The sequence below is a fragment of the Ursus arctos genome, unplaced genomic scaffold (assembly GCF_023065955.2).
Source record: "Ursus arctos isolate Adak ecotype North America unplaced genomic scaffold, UrsArc2.0 scaffold_12, whole genome shotgun sequence".
Classification (NCBI taxonomy): domain Eukaryota; kingdom Metazoa; phylum Chordata; class Mammalia; order Carnivora; family Ursidae; genus Ursus; species Ursus arctos.
The window spans coordinates 3,236,502-3,251,815 of NW_026622786.1; the positions used below are offsets into that span (position 1 = coordinate 3,236,502).

The following is a 15,314-nucleotide window of genomic DNA, read 5'->3' on the forward strand; positions in this document are numbered from 1 at the left end:
AGCAGGGAGGCCAGCCGGGAGGTTACTTGTAGCAGGCTAGGTGAGAGATGGTGATGACTTGGACCAAAGGGGTGGTGGTGGAGGTGAAGGGGGAGAGACATTGTGGCTACAAGAGACATATTAGGAGGGTAAACTCCACAGGATGTGGTGATAGGTTGGTTATGGGAGGGGAAGTGTCAAGGGTGACTGTCAGGTCTGTGCATCTAGATGGATGGCGTTTGTTCTGTAAGATATGGAATACCGGAAGAAGACCCGGTTCGAAGGGTGCTGAAGGCGAAGATTAGGTGCCCAGTTCAGTTTTGGGTTTGAGTCTTTACAGTATCCTAGAAGAGATATCGAGTTGGATATATGGTTCTATGTGTGTGTGTATTTTATTATTAACTTCTTCTGAAGTACTTTCAGAGTTACAGAAATCCCAAAAATGGTACAAATAATTCCTATATAGTCCTGTGCGGTCATAGAAATATATATTGGTCTCTGGCCCAGGTTCCTGGCATAGAGCTCCTAAAAACCTTATAAGATCCTAACTTATAAGAACACTAGAAGCATCTCTTGTTCTAATATTGGTCTTTGGCCCCAGTTCCTGACACAGTGCTCCTGTAACCCTTGCCATTTCATGGGTGATAGGAGTGTCTTTTGTTCTAATAAGGCCACTCGGGGGTGGCTCCCGCATGAGGGCTGGTCACCAGAAAGACCAAGCCATGATTAGAAGCTTGGAACTTGCAGTCCCGCCCCTATTCTCTTGAGAAGGGAGAGGGGCTGAAAATGAAGTTAATGATCCATCATGCCTATGTGATGAAGTTTCCATAAAATCCCAGAAGGATGGAGTTTGGGGAGCTTCTGGGTCTGCGAGCATGTGGAGGTATGGGAGAGTGGCATGCTGAAGAGCCCCCCCACATACCTTGCCCTTTCTCTTCCATCTGGGTGTTTCCTTTATCATATCCTTTTTATAATAAACTGGTAAACATAAGTAAAATGTTTCCTCGAGGTCTGTGAGCTGTTCTAGCAAATTAATAGAACCCAAAGAGGGGGTGATTGGAACCCTAATTTATAGTCAGTTGGTCAGGAGCACAGGTGACGGACAACCCGGGCTTGCAGCTGGTGTGTGAAGTGTATGTGTATGTGGGGGGGGGGTGCAGTCTTGTGGGACTGAGTCCTTTAACCTGTGGGATGTGATGCTATCTTGGGCAGATAATGTCAGAACTGAATTAAATTGTAGGCCACCCTGCTGGCGTAGCAGAAAATTGTTTGGTGTGGGGAAAAACCACACATCTGGAAATGAAGTGTTTTATGCGACTAGTAAGGGAGACTCACAGGGAAGAAACACACAGGAGACAGACTGAACTGAGGTATTTCCCGACACAGGTGAAAAACTGAGTGTTTCCAATACATAATCCCTCATCCTGATATGCAGATTACCTAAATGTTAACATTTCGTCATGTTTGCTTTATTTCTATGTATCTATCTACATATAAATAATTTTTTTCTGAACCATCTGAGAATAAGTTTCAGAGATAAAGCCCCATTTACCTCTAAGCAGCTTCAATGGTTAATTTGATGCATCAACTTGCGATCCCTGGGTAGCTCAGTCGGTTAAGCGGCTGCCTTTGGCTCAAGTCATGATCCTAAGGTCCCGGGATCAAGTTCCACATTGGGCTCCTTGCTCTGCAGGGAGCCTGCTTCTCCCTCTGCCTGCCACTCCCCCTGCTTGGGCTCTCTCTCTCTGAAAAATACATAAATAAGATCTTTAAAAAATATACTTTATGTGTCAACTTGATTGGGCTGTAGGGTACCCAGATATTTGGTCAAACATTATTCTGGGGTTTTTTTGTAAGAGTGTTTTGGGATGACATTAACATTGAAATTGGCAAAGCGGATTGCCTTTCCTGAGGTGGGTGGGCCTTATCAATCAGTCAAAGGCTTGAATAGAACAAAAAGGCTGGTCCTTCTTGAGAAAGAGAGAGTTCTTTTCTGCCTGGGTGACTTTGACCTAAGACATTGGCTTTTTTCCTGCCTTTGGACTCAAACTGAAACACTGACTCTTCCTGGGTCCCCATCCACTGGCCCTCGGACTGGAACGGCGGCATTGGTTCTCTTTGTTTGCAGCCCTTCATCAGCTTTCCCAGGTTTCCAGCTTGCTGACTCACCTGGAAATCTCGGGACTTGTCAGCCTCCATAATCATGTGAGCCAATTCCTTATAATAAATCCTTCTCTTTCTCTCTCTCCTCATATATATCCTATGGATCTCTTTCTCAGGAGATCTCCTTTTGTTTTTTTTTAAGTGGGGGAGGGGCAGAGAGAGAGGGAGAGAGAATTTTAAGGAGGCTCCAGGCCCAGTGCAGAGCCTGTTGTGGGGCTGGATCTCACAACCCTGAGGTCATGACTGGAGCTGAAATCAAGAGTTGGACACTTAACCAACTGAACCACCCAGGTGCCCCTCTCTGGAGAACTCTTATATTTACTAATGTGTATTCAGTTAAAAAAAAAAAAGACATTTTTTCACATAACCACAATACAATTGTCAAACTCGGGAAATTGACATTGATACAGTACTATTATCTTTTTTTTTTTTTTTAAGATTTTATTTATTTGACAGCGAGAGAGGGAATACAAGCAGGGGGAGTGGGAGAGGGAGAAGCAGACTCCCCGCTGAGCAGGTAGTCCGATGCAGGACTCCATCCTAGGACCCTGGGATCATGACCTGAGCCGAAGGCAGACACTTAACGACTGAGCCACCCAGGCACCCCAGTACAGTACTATTATCTAATATACAGATCTTATTCAAAATTTGTTAATTTTCCCACTAGTGTCTCTTTTGTATAAAATGAAAAAAAATATTCTGGTTCAGGATCCAATCTGGGATCATCTGTTGTATTCAGTTGTTATGTCTCTTTGGTGTCTGTTAAATCAGGAATAGTTCCTTAGTCTTTGTCTTTCATGACTTTGACATTACTGGAGAGTACAGACCAGTTATTTTGTAATGTCCTTCAATTTGGGTTTGTCTGGTATTCCTGTATGGTTCAGACTTAGGATACGCATTTTTGGCAGGAATACTGCAGAAGTGATAGAGTCCTTTTCAGCGAACCATACTAGTGGGCATATAACTTGATATGTCCCATTGCTGGTGATAATTCTGATCATTTATTAAAGTGGTATCTTTCAGGTTTCACCATTGTAAAATTACTCTTTTTCCATTTGTAATTGTGGGTGATACTTTGAATCTATGTATTATCCTGTTTCTCATTATGCTAATTTTAGCATCCGAGAAGTGTATTTGAAGCAGGGGTTATTGACGATGGAATGAGATTATCTTGGATAGGTGGGTGGGAAGTGGGTAAAGGGTGGTAGAATCATGTCAGGAAAGAGTGTATGATGAGAAAGAATCCGATTTTCTATTAAATCGCTCTGGCTAAGGTGTGAAGAATGTATTAGAGGAACTGGAAGAGTAGAAAAGCCGTTGGCAGTAATCTGGTGAAAGGTAATTTGAGTGAAGGCAAGAGATGGGCTAGAGAGAAGTAAGTCGATCAGAATGCTGCTGAAGAGATGGAATCTATAGGACTTGTTTTTGGTCAGGGCTTTGCAGCTTGCTAATCCAGTGACTGACGGGAAATGATGGGAGGCTGTGGTTGGAGAAGGCCTTGCTAGGGAGGTGGTTTAAACAGAGATTTGAATGACTAGGCGGAACTAACCATATGGAGAGATCTGGGCAGAGGGAATGTATTCATTATGTTCTTTTTAAAAATTATTTTCATTATTATTATTATTTTTTTCTTCGAGAGAGCACGAGAATGGGGTGGAGGGGCACAGGGAGAGAATCTTTTTTTTTTTTTTTTAAAGATTTTATTTATTTATTTGACAGAGAGAGACAGCCAGCGAGAGAGGGAACACAAGCAGGGGGAGTGGGAGAGGAAGAAGCAGGCTCATAGCGGAGGAGCCTGATGTGGGGCTCGATCCCGCAACGCTGGGATCACGCCCTGAGCCACAGGGAGAGAATCTTAAGCAGGCTCCACGCCCAGCCCAAGCCTGACTTGGGGCTCGATCTCAGGACCCTGAGATATGACCTGAGCCAAAATCAAGGGTTGGACGCTTAACCGATGAACCACCCCTGCCCCTATATTCATTATATTCTAAATGTGTTATGTCAAGGTCAGTGTCGGTGTACCTGGGTGTTCAATTAAATGTATTGGATGGATATGTGAACTAATGTATGAAGAGAGGGTTGATGACATTATAATTTCTGTTGCAAAAACGAACAAAAGCTTTGTAAGTTGCAAACTCCGTAGGGAAGCTCAGTGTCTTTGTTTCTTTCTTTCTTTTTTTTTTTTAAAGATTTTATTTATTTATTTATTTATTCAACAGAGATAGAGACAGCCAGCGAGAGAGGGAGCACAAGCAGGGGGAGAGGGAGAGGAAGAAGCAGGCTCATAGCGGAGGAGCCTGATGTGGGGCTCGATCCCATAACGCCGGGATCACGCCCTGAGCCGAAGGCAGACGCTTAACCGCTGTGCCACCGGGCGCCCCAGTGTCTTTGTTTCTAATAAAAACATAGTCATAATGATATCTACTATGTAGTGAAGGTTTGTCATGGCCAGATTGAGACTTTTAGAGGCTTTAAACCAAGAGATCATGGTGGCCACCTCACGTGTAATTAAAAAAACAAAACAATAAACACTAATCTGTGACAGGAGGATTGGGATGTCTAACAAAATAGTCATTTTCCCTCCACGATGATTACTTCAGAATTTGTTCTGGGAAAACTTAATTTGTGCTTCCTGATGTATAATTTACACATAAGGAATTTACAGATCTTCAGTGTACAGTTTAACTCTACAGATGAATACACCCGTATCAAGATACAGAAAATTTCCAGCACCTCGAAGGCTCCAGGGAAGTCAATACCACCCTGCCACAGGTAACCGTTATTCTAACTTCTATCACCATAGATTAGTTTTGCCCATTTGTAAACTTCCCATGAAGAGAACCACGTGGCACGAGTTCCTTTGTGTTTGCATTCTCTCACTCAGCATCGTCTCACATTCACCCATGTGTGCGGCAGCAGTCTGCTCATTTTCACTGTTGGGCAGAATGGCAGGATACGAATATACCGCATCCTGGCACACGCTTTTTGTCGCCTGCAAACATTCGTTTCTGTTTGCTGTATATCCAGGTGTGGAATTGCTAGGTCATCTGATACACCTAATGTTTATTTTTGAAAGGACAAATCGGTTCAAAGAATTTTGGGGATGCCCGTGTTATGTTGCTGCTAGGTACCGTTGTAAATGTTTTACATTTGACCTCTTTTAATTTTTACAACAACCCCATGAAGTAGCTACTATTATTCCTTTTGCTCTACCAGCGAGGAAGCAAAGACCCCTAGCGGTTAGGTGATTTGCTCAGGGTCACAGATCTGGTAAACAGTGCAGACTCAGGCTGCAGGAGCTGCACTCTTAACCATTCTTTTCAGCCTCTTTTTTTTTTTTTTTTTTTTTAAGATTTTATGTATTTATTTGACAGAGAGAGACAGCCAGTGAGAGAGGGAACACAAGCAGGGGAAGTGGAAGAGGAAGAAGCAGGCTCCCAGCGGAGGAGCCTGATGTGGGGCTCGATCCCAGAACGCTGGGATCACGCCCTGAGCCGAAGGCAGCCACTTAATGACTGAGCCACCCAGGCGCCCCTCAGCCTCTTAATACAGCTTTGGGCCCTCTCAGGTTCCAGGCTCTGTATTAGGTTCTTTACATTTATTCTCATTTACTCCAACAACTCTATTATGGTTGGATGTATTATTTTTGTTTAGTTGATGAGCTTTTAGTCTATCTTCCATCACTCTGGCTATTTCCGTCTACTGTTTATAGTTGGCATTTGGAGAGTGGTCGTTGAGTAAAGAGAAAGATATTTGAAAGGAAGACACTAATTCCCTAAGAATATTATGCCATTTATTCATGCCGAAAACATTTTATTACCCTATTAAGAGCCAGGTAGAAGGCCTTAAGGACTCAGATTCAAAAAGACATGGTCTCTCCCTGGAGGTGGTCACAGAAAGGAAGTGAGAGCGAAGTCAGAGCACAGCACAGAGTGGTAAGTGCGAGCACCAGGATCTGAACAGAGAGGTGCGTACACTGAGGCTGTGTGTGTGGGAAGGGAGCAGGTGCTATCTGGGCCGAAACCGGAAGGATGAGGAGGATTCGGTCACGTCAAGAGGAGAATGAAGGATTCTAGCCGAAGGCCACTGTATGTACAATGGCAGATAACTGTGGATAGGCCTTGCTCGAACGGTGTACAGCTCAGTATGGAGGAGGCTGAGGGTCATGGTGAGAGAGGTGGGGGGGAGGGGAAGAGAGAGGATTATGGTTAGAATGGTGGAATGGGGCGAGAAGGCAAAATAAATGTTTGATTAACTAGATTATCTGGGAAGGAACTCAGTTGCCTTGGTTTAAAAATCCCAGTTGCAGGGGTGTGTGGGTGCCTTCAGCTCGGGACATGATCTCAGGGTCCTAGGATTGAGCCCTGTCTTGGGCTCCCTGCTCACATGGAATCTGCTTCTCCCTCTCCTCCCTGCTTGTGCTCTCTCTCACTCTCTCTCAAATAAATGAACAAAATCTTAAAAAAAAAAAAAAAAAAAGAAAATATTAAAAAAAAATCCCAGTTGCCTTTTTGTTAGAGGAAAGAAGATCTAGCCTGTTTGTCCGTGAGGGTGTACTACTTTCACAGATGGCCTGCTCTGTTTCATGTTTTAATAGCTCTGGTAAGAACGCTGGGAAAAGAGCCCTGGGGAGCAATAGACAGTAATTGAGCCTAGTATAATTTGTAGGATATTGGCCTATCTAGACGTATCTAATAAGGTTTCATAGCTGGATGGAATCTAAAATACTAAATCTAATTTTCTCTCATTCTTTTCCTCTCTTTAATAGAAGAAAGGGAGGCTGTGTAAGTTAAGTGGCTTCATGAATCCCAACACCCAGTGAGTGAAGCAGTGTGAATAATAGTGGTGAAGGAGCACAATTTTTGAGTCAGGCAGACCTGAGTTCTAATCATGTCTTAGTAGATGGCTGTGTCACCTTCAGCAAGGGCTTGAACTTCTCTGAGCCTCACCTTCCTTATCCGTGACACAAACAATTGCATCTCTGTCATAGGTAGCCCCTAGCACAGGGTTTATCACATGATGAGGTTCCATATAATCTCTTTGCCCTTCACCTTTCCTAATAGCACAGGGTCACTGTGATAGAAGTAAAAAAGAGATCAGAAGTAAAGAGAAGGGGAGGTCAGCTGCCCCCCTCAAGCAGGGCCTCTCACGGTGCCCGAGTTGTAGTGGGGTCCCCACTCTCAGACCCTATCGGTCTGAAAAGTTGACACTATCAGAGTGTACTGGCTTACTGGGGAGAGACTCACACTAACAAAACACACTAGAAATTTAGGAATAGTCTAGAATGCAAATTCATTACCCTCTAGTGATACATCTTCTCATAACTGACTCACCCCTTCTCAGTCTCATATTTTTATCTTGTAAGGATTTTTTTATTGTTTTTTTAAGATTTTATTTATTTTTTAAAAAGATTATTTATTTATTTGACAGAGAGAGAGCACAAGCAGGGGGAGAGGCAGGCAGAGGGAGAGGGAGAAGCAGGCTCCCGCCGAGCAAGGATCCCGATGTGGGACTTAATCCCAGGACCCCAGGTCATGACCTGAGGCAATGGCAGATGCTCAACCAACTGAGCCACCCAGGGGCCCCTCATATTTTTATCTTGAAGTAGAATAATTGGTAAGTGGTTAACTGAGCCCAGAATCTGAGCTAAGAGAGTTAGTCTTCAGAATCATTTCACCCAGGTTGTGAGAAAAGGACGATGTTCTCACAACCAAGGACTCCCTTCTCTACTAGCCCAAACCTTTGTGTCTAGCACAATATACATTCTTAGTGCTGGAGAAACAACACATTCCTATGGTAACTGCCCTGGTTAGACTCTATGTGGACCACATCTTTCTATTAACACATCCATCTTCTGCAATGATACAGCTGATAGGGTTAGAATCACCTTCGGGTACATTCTGCTGTTGAAAACATTCCCATAGCCTTTGACTGGACTTGGGTGTTTCACAAATCCATACCAGCATTCTTACCAGGGATAATCTCTGCAGATAGCTGATTTTAACTTCCAGAGTTTAGATTTCCTCTATTTTCTAATGTCAGCTACCTGTATTCCCATGGCTGGTAGGTAGCACATGCTTGATAAAGGTCAGTTCAATAAAGGTGAGAATGAAAGAGAGAACATCAGAAATGGGCTCAAGGAATAGGATTTAAGTCTATTCTTTTCTCTACAGTATTCCACTTCCTGTCCTTACAGGATACTCGGAAGAGGGTGCAAATGGTGTGAGGGGTATAGAACACTCCAGGGTGGGAAGCTGAGGAGGAAGAAGAACTCTCAGGAAAGATTTGTCTAGAAGGCAGTTGGAGGATGAAGGAAAACAAGTCTGCAGGGCTGTTGCTGAAGTCTAAGAGCAGAGGAGGAGGCAGACGGGAGGGCGGAGAAAAGGCTGAAGAGACGTTAGGGAAGTCATCCGACATGCTGTTGAGATGCAGGTAAGTGTAGACTCTGGCTTAGGTTGTAATTCAGGGAAAGAGAGCGAACAGAGGCGACTGGGGGTCGTTTGGATAAGTTCGCGGTTGGATAGGTCGAATTCTTGGGACAAATGGGTTGAAGTACCCAGTAAGCAGTTTGGTGTAAGGGTCTGAGCTTCCGGAACAAATCTGGATGTCTATAGTTGAAATCATGGAAGTGGGAAGACTCCTCGGTGAGAGTGAAGGATGGAGGGGGGTGTTGGGTAGGAGGCAGAGCCCAGACGGACACGGGAATGTAGGGACGGGTAGAGGAAAAGGAGCAGGAAGAGGAAAGTCGAAGGACGACAGTTTGAAAGCCAAGGGAGCAAGATTCAAGGCGGTATCGGATGCCTCCTGGAGGTCAAGAGAAGGAAGACAAATCTAGTCCAGTCCTTGGTTACGGCGGATTCCGAAGAGAGTAGGCGGCTGGGGGTGGGGCCAAGCCACACCGAAGGCCACGACTGAATTGCAGAGAAAGCAAGGCCTTAGTAACCTATTCTTTTGGACGTCTGGCGGTGGAGAGACAGAAAAGGCGGGACTTGGGGGTAACTGAAGGCTCAAGGGGCTAATCGGTTTCAGAATCCCTACCCTTGAGTGGGAGCAGCTGTGCCTCTGCTGGAGGCCCTCTGCAGGCCTTTCGGATCCTTAAGATTTCCCTTCTAGCTCTGAACTGGGAAAAAAGACCCCCCGCCCTTCTCTAGGCTGGAAAGAAAAAATGCCATTCAGTAAAAGGCAAAACAAAACAGCATTTTATCCGAAAGCCTTCTTTCTTTAAAAGCCCTGGCATGCAAATAAGGGGCTTTAATGTGGCTCCCAGCGATTGGTAGGCACTTACGAAATCCGTCATTTCCTCGTAGTGCAGGATGCAAACGAAGAGGCTGCTTTCTGCTTTCCTATTGGCCGTTCGATTGGGCTCCTTCCCTTCACCCCTCCCGGTAGCTCTTATAAATTACAGCAAATTGGTTATCCTTTTCACTTCCTTCTCCTTGAATAAGAAGCTGTAACTGCATTTTTGGCCGTAATGTCAGGACGCGGAAAGCAGGGAGGCAAAGCTCGCGCCAAGGCCAAGTCGCGGTCGTCCCGCGCTGGCCTGCAGTTCCCGGTGGGCCGAGTGCACCGCCTGCTGCGCAAGGGCAACTACGCCGAGCGGGTGGGGGCCGGCGCGCCGGTGTACCTGGCGGCGGTGCTGGAGTACCTGACGGCGGAAATCCTGGAGCTGGCGGGGAACGCGGCCCGCGACAACAAGAAGACGCGCATCATCCCTCGCCATTTGCAGCTAGCCGTGAGAAATGACGAAGAGCTCAACAAGTTACTTGGGGGTGTCACCATTGCCCAGGGCGGCGTCTTGCCCAATATCCAGGCGGTCTTGTTGCCCAAGAAAACGGAGAGTCACAAGCCTGGCAAGAACAAGTAATTAGGAAGGTCGAGACCATCCCCACTAACCCCAAAGGCTCTTTTAAGAGCCACCAAAATGTCAGTTGAGGGGCTGGTAACGGAATAGCGCATTAGCTCTTTTTTTGAAAACTTGGGTGGCTCTAAAAAGAGCCTTTGGTCTTTGGCTTGTCAGGGTTTTATTTACTTTTGGCTTTGTGGCTTTCAGTTTTCTTTGGTAAGAGAACGGCCTGGATGTTGGGCAGAACGCCGCCCTGGGCGATGGTGACTTTGCCCAACAGCTTGTTCAGCTCCTCGTCGTTGCGGATGGCCAGCTGGAGGTGGCGGGGGATGATGCGCGTCTTCTTGTTGTCGCGGGCCGCGTTCCCCGCCAGCTCCAGGATTTCCGCCGTCAGGTACTCCAGCACCGCCGCCATGTACACCGGCGCGCCCGCCCCCACCCGCTCGGCGTAGTTGCCTTTGCGCAGCAGGCGGTGCACTCGGCCCACCGGGAACTGCAGGCCAGCGCGGGACGACCGCGACTTGGCCTTGGCGCGGGCCTTGCCTCCCTGCTTCCCACGCCCTGACATGATTGAAAGTGAGGCAAAAACACCTAGAGCTCAGAACCTCACGACAAAACAGGATTGAAAGCTCAGCGATTGAAAAGCCTTTATAAGCTTTGCTAGGGGTGGGGTCAGGAACGGGTTTTTCATTGGTCCTAAATTGGCTCCAGAACTGGCCAATGAGGCTAAGAGTAGGTGCTGTGACGTAGTTATTACTGATAACGCAAGGTCCCTACAAGGCCCAATGGAAACGAAGGGCTTTTGGAGCCCTAATTTGCATACGATGGTTATAAAAGGATCAGGCCCGCCCATTCTCGCACTTCTTTTCTTTGCTAACGCGTATGGTGTTCTACGATGCCTGAGCCGGCAAAATCCGCTCCCGCGCCCAAGAAGGGCTCGAAAAAGGCTGTCACCAAAGCCCAGAAGAAGGACGGCAAGAAGCGCAAGCGCAGCCGCAAGGAGAGTTACTCCATCTACGTGTACAAGGTGCTCAAGCAGGTGCACCCCGACACCGGCATCTCGTCCAAGGCCATGGGCATCATGAACTCCTTCGTCAACGACATCTTCGAGCGCATCGCCGGCGAGGCTTCCCGCCTGGCGCATTACAACAAGCGCTCGACCATCACGTCCCGGGAGATCCAGACGGCCGTGCGCCTGCTGCTGCCCGGCGAGCTGGCCAAGCACGCCGTGTCCGAGGGCACCAAGGCGGTCACCAAGTACACCAGCTCCAAGTGAGTCCCTGCTGGGACACGGCGCTCGCATGAGTCGCCGGCCGCTTGACTCCAAAGGCTCTTTTCAGAGCCACCCACCTAATCACGAGAAAAGAGCTTTGTTCACTTACTTTACCCTCACTTGCTTTCACAAGTTACTTGTGAAAGGTCATGAAAGATGGCTTACGTAGCTTTTTAAGCCTTTCCAACTTGAGAGTCCTGGTGCGTGACTGGCTTTGCTTTTTAAACTAGGGCGCGTCTTAACCCCTTAACTGTGCTTCTTAGTTTTTTTATACGTCCTTTCGAATTAGGATGTTGAAAATTCGCTTCTCCTCACCTTCCGTCCCCAGACTATTGTGTCCTGGTGACCGTTGGGTGTCTGTTTCATCGGTATTCTAAAACGAACGGATTTCGGTCATTCTCACTCAAGGGAGGACCCCAGGACAACTAAGCCCGGGTCCCGGGAACATTGCGTCAGAGCCCTGAAGAATTCTGAGCGTTGGGCAGCTGCCTGGGTGCCCAGTCACCGCTTCTGCCCTGCGGGGCGGCCTCCTGTGGACACCAGCGCTCTGGGCGCCGAGGGTGGAGCCTTCGCTGCCGGGTCCCAGCCTTGCCCTGATTGGACGACACGCATATTCAAACTCACGCGCCCGCTTCGGAATTCCGAGATTCCGGCTCCCGCCGCTCGCTTCGGGGCTTTGAAATCCCTATTCTTTCTCGGTTTGTGGATCGTTTTTGCATTTAATTCTCCCTTGGAACGCCCCGGCCTTGGGTCACCTCGAGGCGCTGGTCGTTTAGGTCTGGGCTCAAAAAGTCACCTCTCACAGACCTTCCCAAGTCCCGCTCAGGAATTTGCGTCTCTCGTTCCTGCCTATCATCTGGTCTCATTGTTTTCTCTTCCTCCTAGCAGCTGTCAGAAATTGTCTGGTTCGTTTATTTTCTTATTTATGGTCTTTCTCCTCAAGCCCTTAACAGAGGCTTTGCTGGTCTGGTTTTCTGTTATAGTCAACGCCAGTCTGCCTGGCGCATAGCGGACACTTAAATACTTACTGAATTAAAATTTGTCGAATTAATTTTCCCACGCCATCCCTTTCTTAAATCGCTTCCGTGGCTGGGTGCGCGCTGTTCATTTCCATTAGACACGTGTGAAAACATGAAAACGGAAATGTTTTTGGAGCTCTGGCCAAGTCAGTCCGGGGTCACTTGAGGGCAAGAGCTCTGAGGAGGCCCGGGTTAAGATTCCTTTTGCACACCAAAACGGAGGTGGCGGTGGTTGGTTTTCCCTTTATGTTTCTTATTATAGTGTAACCTCTTTTGGATTTTCATTAAATTCAGAGCATTGGTCACTGGAAAGATCCTTTTCCCATCTCCTTTTCTGACACCCACCATCTGCATCCTGATCCTCTGTTCCCCACGCAGATGAGCTTTTAATTTACACTCGCCTTGTCACTTATCAAGAGGCCCTGAAAAGATAGACCCTGTGAGACAGGCAAGGTTAAATAACCTCTTTTACAAAGGAGGTTGAGAAAAGCAAAGGGATTGGTTCACCGCTCATGCAGCTAACATTGTCCACCTTTGTATCCTCACACATGCAGACAATTGCATTTTAATTTTATTTTGTGTAATTACAGAATGTTCACTCTTTCTGTCCAAGCCTTGATTTTGCTGATGGTCTGATCAGTTATTCAACTCTGCTTTTGACTGAGGAGTCCTGGAATTGATCCTAAGGGCTTCATGAATCCAGATGGACTCCAGACATTATCATAAACTGAATTAATCTTTTGTTTCCTACATGTGCGTTTTCAAATGTGTGTAGATGCTGTTGTTATTAATAAAATTACCGATTAATTTAAAAGCTTGGCTGGATTCTTATTATTTGCAATATATTTTCTCATTAAACGAAGTTAACAGATACAACCACCGCTGGGTCTGTGGAAAAGCTGGTTGCCTCTGATTTGGAGGATGAATATTTATAAGCCATTGGCCAAACTTAGTTTATCCAGGAGGTGCACTGGGGCTGAAGTAGCTTGTTATGAGGACACAGTTAATGCCTAGTCACTTAAAAAGACATGACCACAGGGACACCTGGGTGGCTCAGTCAGTTAAGCGTCTGCCTTCGGCTCTGGTCATGATCCCAGGGTCCTGTTCAGTGGGGAGACTGCTTCTCCCTCTCCCTCTGCTGCTCCCCCTGCTTGTGCTCTCTCTCTCTCTGACAAATTTTTAAAAATCTTTAAAAAAATAATAAAAAGATAAAAAATAAAAAGACATGACAACAAATAAGAAGCATTATAAGGAAGATAGAAGAAATAAGGGTGCCTGGGTGGCTCAGTCGGTGGAATGTCTGACTCTTGATTTCTGCTCAGGTCATGATGTCAGGGTTTGTGAGATCAAGCCCAGTATGCCCAACGCAGAGCCTGCTTAAGATTCTCTCTCTGTCTCCCTTTCCCTCTGCCCTTCTCACTGGCCCGTAAAAAAAAAAAAAAAAAAAAAAAAAGGCTTGATATTCAAAGCTCTCCAAAATCTGCCTCTTCCTCCTTTTATAGCTCTGTTTCCTACTGCTCTCCTATAGGGTTACATAGGTTTTCTGCTCTCCTTTAAAGGGTCTGCTCACCTTCCAGTAAACCCATTTGCTCAGGTCTAGACTGGACTGCCCCTTCCTTCTGGCTTGGCCAGAGCTTTCTTTCAAGCCAAAGCCATATCTTCCAGCTCAAATGACCCTCTTCCTTCATTTCTCTACCGTACCCACCTGTACTTTTTTTTTTAACTTTATTATGTTATAATTGGCATACAATAAGCTGCACATGTTTAAAGTATAATTTGCTAAGTTTTGACATACATACCTGTATATCAATGAAAACATCACTACACTCAAAATAATGAACATATCCATCACCCCACCCCAGAGTTGCCTAGCGCCCCTTCATAATTCTTCCCTCTGTTCCCTTTACCAATGTCCTCCTTTGCCCGCATCCCTGCCCTCAGGCAACCGCTGTTTTGCTTATGACATTAGAGATAGTTTGCATTTTCTAAAGCTTTATATAAATGGAATTGTACAGAGTGTGTCGTTTGTGTCTGACTTCTTTCACTCAAATTCTTTTTTTTTCTTTTTTTAAGAGATTTTATTGACCCCGGGATCATGATTTGAGCCCAAGGCAGATGCTTAACTGACTGAGCCACCCAGGTGCCCCCCATTCAATTGTTGATGGATGATTGGGCTCCTGTCCTTCCACTTTTTAATGCGCTCCAATTTTGTGTCATGATAGTTCCACAGATGAACACGATAAACTTTTTGCCCTCAGTTGGGAAGGAACTCAGACGGGCGTGGGACCTGTACACAAATACCTCTTCTATTCAAGTGCGAGAAAGTGTTAGGGTTACACCTACCTTCTCCTAGGCTCACACCTTTCAAATCCATTCTATCTGCTGCTAGAGTAACCTTCCAAGCACAGATCTGATCTCATCACCCACCTGCTTATAAACCTCCAGTGGCCTGCCTCACTGCCTCAGTTTGGCCTTCAAAAGAAAAATAAATAAATAAAACAAAAAACGTAAAACCTTATCAACAATTCTTATACATATTTGGCTTCGCCGTGTGGTCTGGGGAGCCCTGCTCCTTTGAGAGGGAGGCTAACATACCTCACAATATGGCTAATCAGAAAATCTGGCGCAGAGAGTAAGCCTGAGGGCCAGCTCTGTTTAGGGCTCAGTAAGTGACCCTAAACCGGGAGACTGTCCCTGTGCCTGGGGAGACTAGGTTTAATCATTCACATGGGTGATGAAAAATCTCTATCTACTAAGTTCGTAAATGTTTTAAGTAATCTATTGATATTATTAAGTTCTATAAGAAAGGATCTCTAGGACCATTCCTCTTCTCTGACTCCTGAGCATTGCTAGGTATGATATCATTACTTCATTTTTTCATTCAGTAATTTGTTCAGTATCTGTTAGATATCAGGGAATCTGCCGGGCAGTGAGGATACAAGGTTCAACAGAACAGAGTGGCTTCTGCCTTCCTGGACTTTTAGTGGCTAGTAGGGAGGTCAGATACTAAAGCAGTGACTATAATAAAGTGTGACAA

At 46.0% G+C, this 15,314-nt stretch overlaps 3 protein-coding genes across 3 annotated transcripts; 2 read left to right on the forward strand and 1 right to left on the reverse strand.

Annotated features, from left to right (window-relative positions):
* Positions 1 to 5,476: 5,476 nt before the first annotated feature.
* On the forward strand, positions 5,477 to 10,006 carry LOC125282880 (histone H2A type 2-B). The gene has a single exon (XM_048220336.2). The coding sequence runs from the start codon at positions 9,614 to 9,616 to the stop codon at positions 10,004 to 10,006; it is 393 nt and encodes a 130-aa protein (XP_048076293.1). The 5' UTR covers positions 5,477 to 9,613.
* Positions 7,734 to 10,622, reverse strand: LOC125282881 (histone H2A type 2-C). Its single transcript, XM_057310313.1, has one exon. The coding sequence runs from the start codon at positions 10,551 to 10,553 to the stop codon at positions 10,164 to 10,166; it is 390 nt and encodes a 129-aa protein (XP_057166296.1). The 5' UTR covers positions 10,554 to 10,622; the 3' UTR covers positions 7,734 to 10,163.
* Positions 10,623 to 10,777: 155 nt separating this feature from the next.
* LOC113246223 (histone H2B type 2-E) lies at positions 10,778 to 13,091 on the forward strand. The gene has a single exon (XM_026486755.3). It carries the CDS (start codon positions 10,881 to 10,883, stop codon positions 11,259 to 11,261), a length of 381 nt encoding a protein of 126 aa, XP_026342540.2. The 5' UTR covers positions 10,778 to 10,880; the 3' UTR covers positions 11,262 to 13,091.
* The last annotated feature ends 2,223 nt before the right edge of the window (positions 13,092 to 15,314 follow it).

Bases quoted from the DNA above. Each gene is read 5' to 3' on its own strand.
- LOC125282880 (XM_048220336.2), top strand. From the start codon at position 9,614: ATGTCAGGACGCGGAAAGCAGGGAGGCAAAGCTCGCGCCAAGGCCAAG.
- LOC125282881 (XM_057310313.1), bottom strand. From the start codon at position 10,553: ATGTCAGGGCGTGGGAAGCAGGGAGGCAAGGCCCGCGCCAAGGCCAAG.
- LOC113246223 (XM_026486755.3), top strand. From the start codon at position 10,881: ATGCCTGAGCCGGCAAAATCCGCTCCCGCGCCCAAGAAGGGCTCGAAA.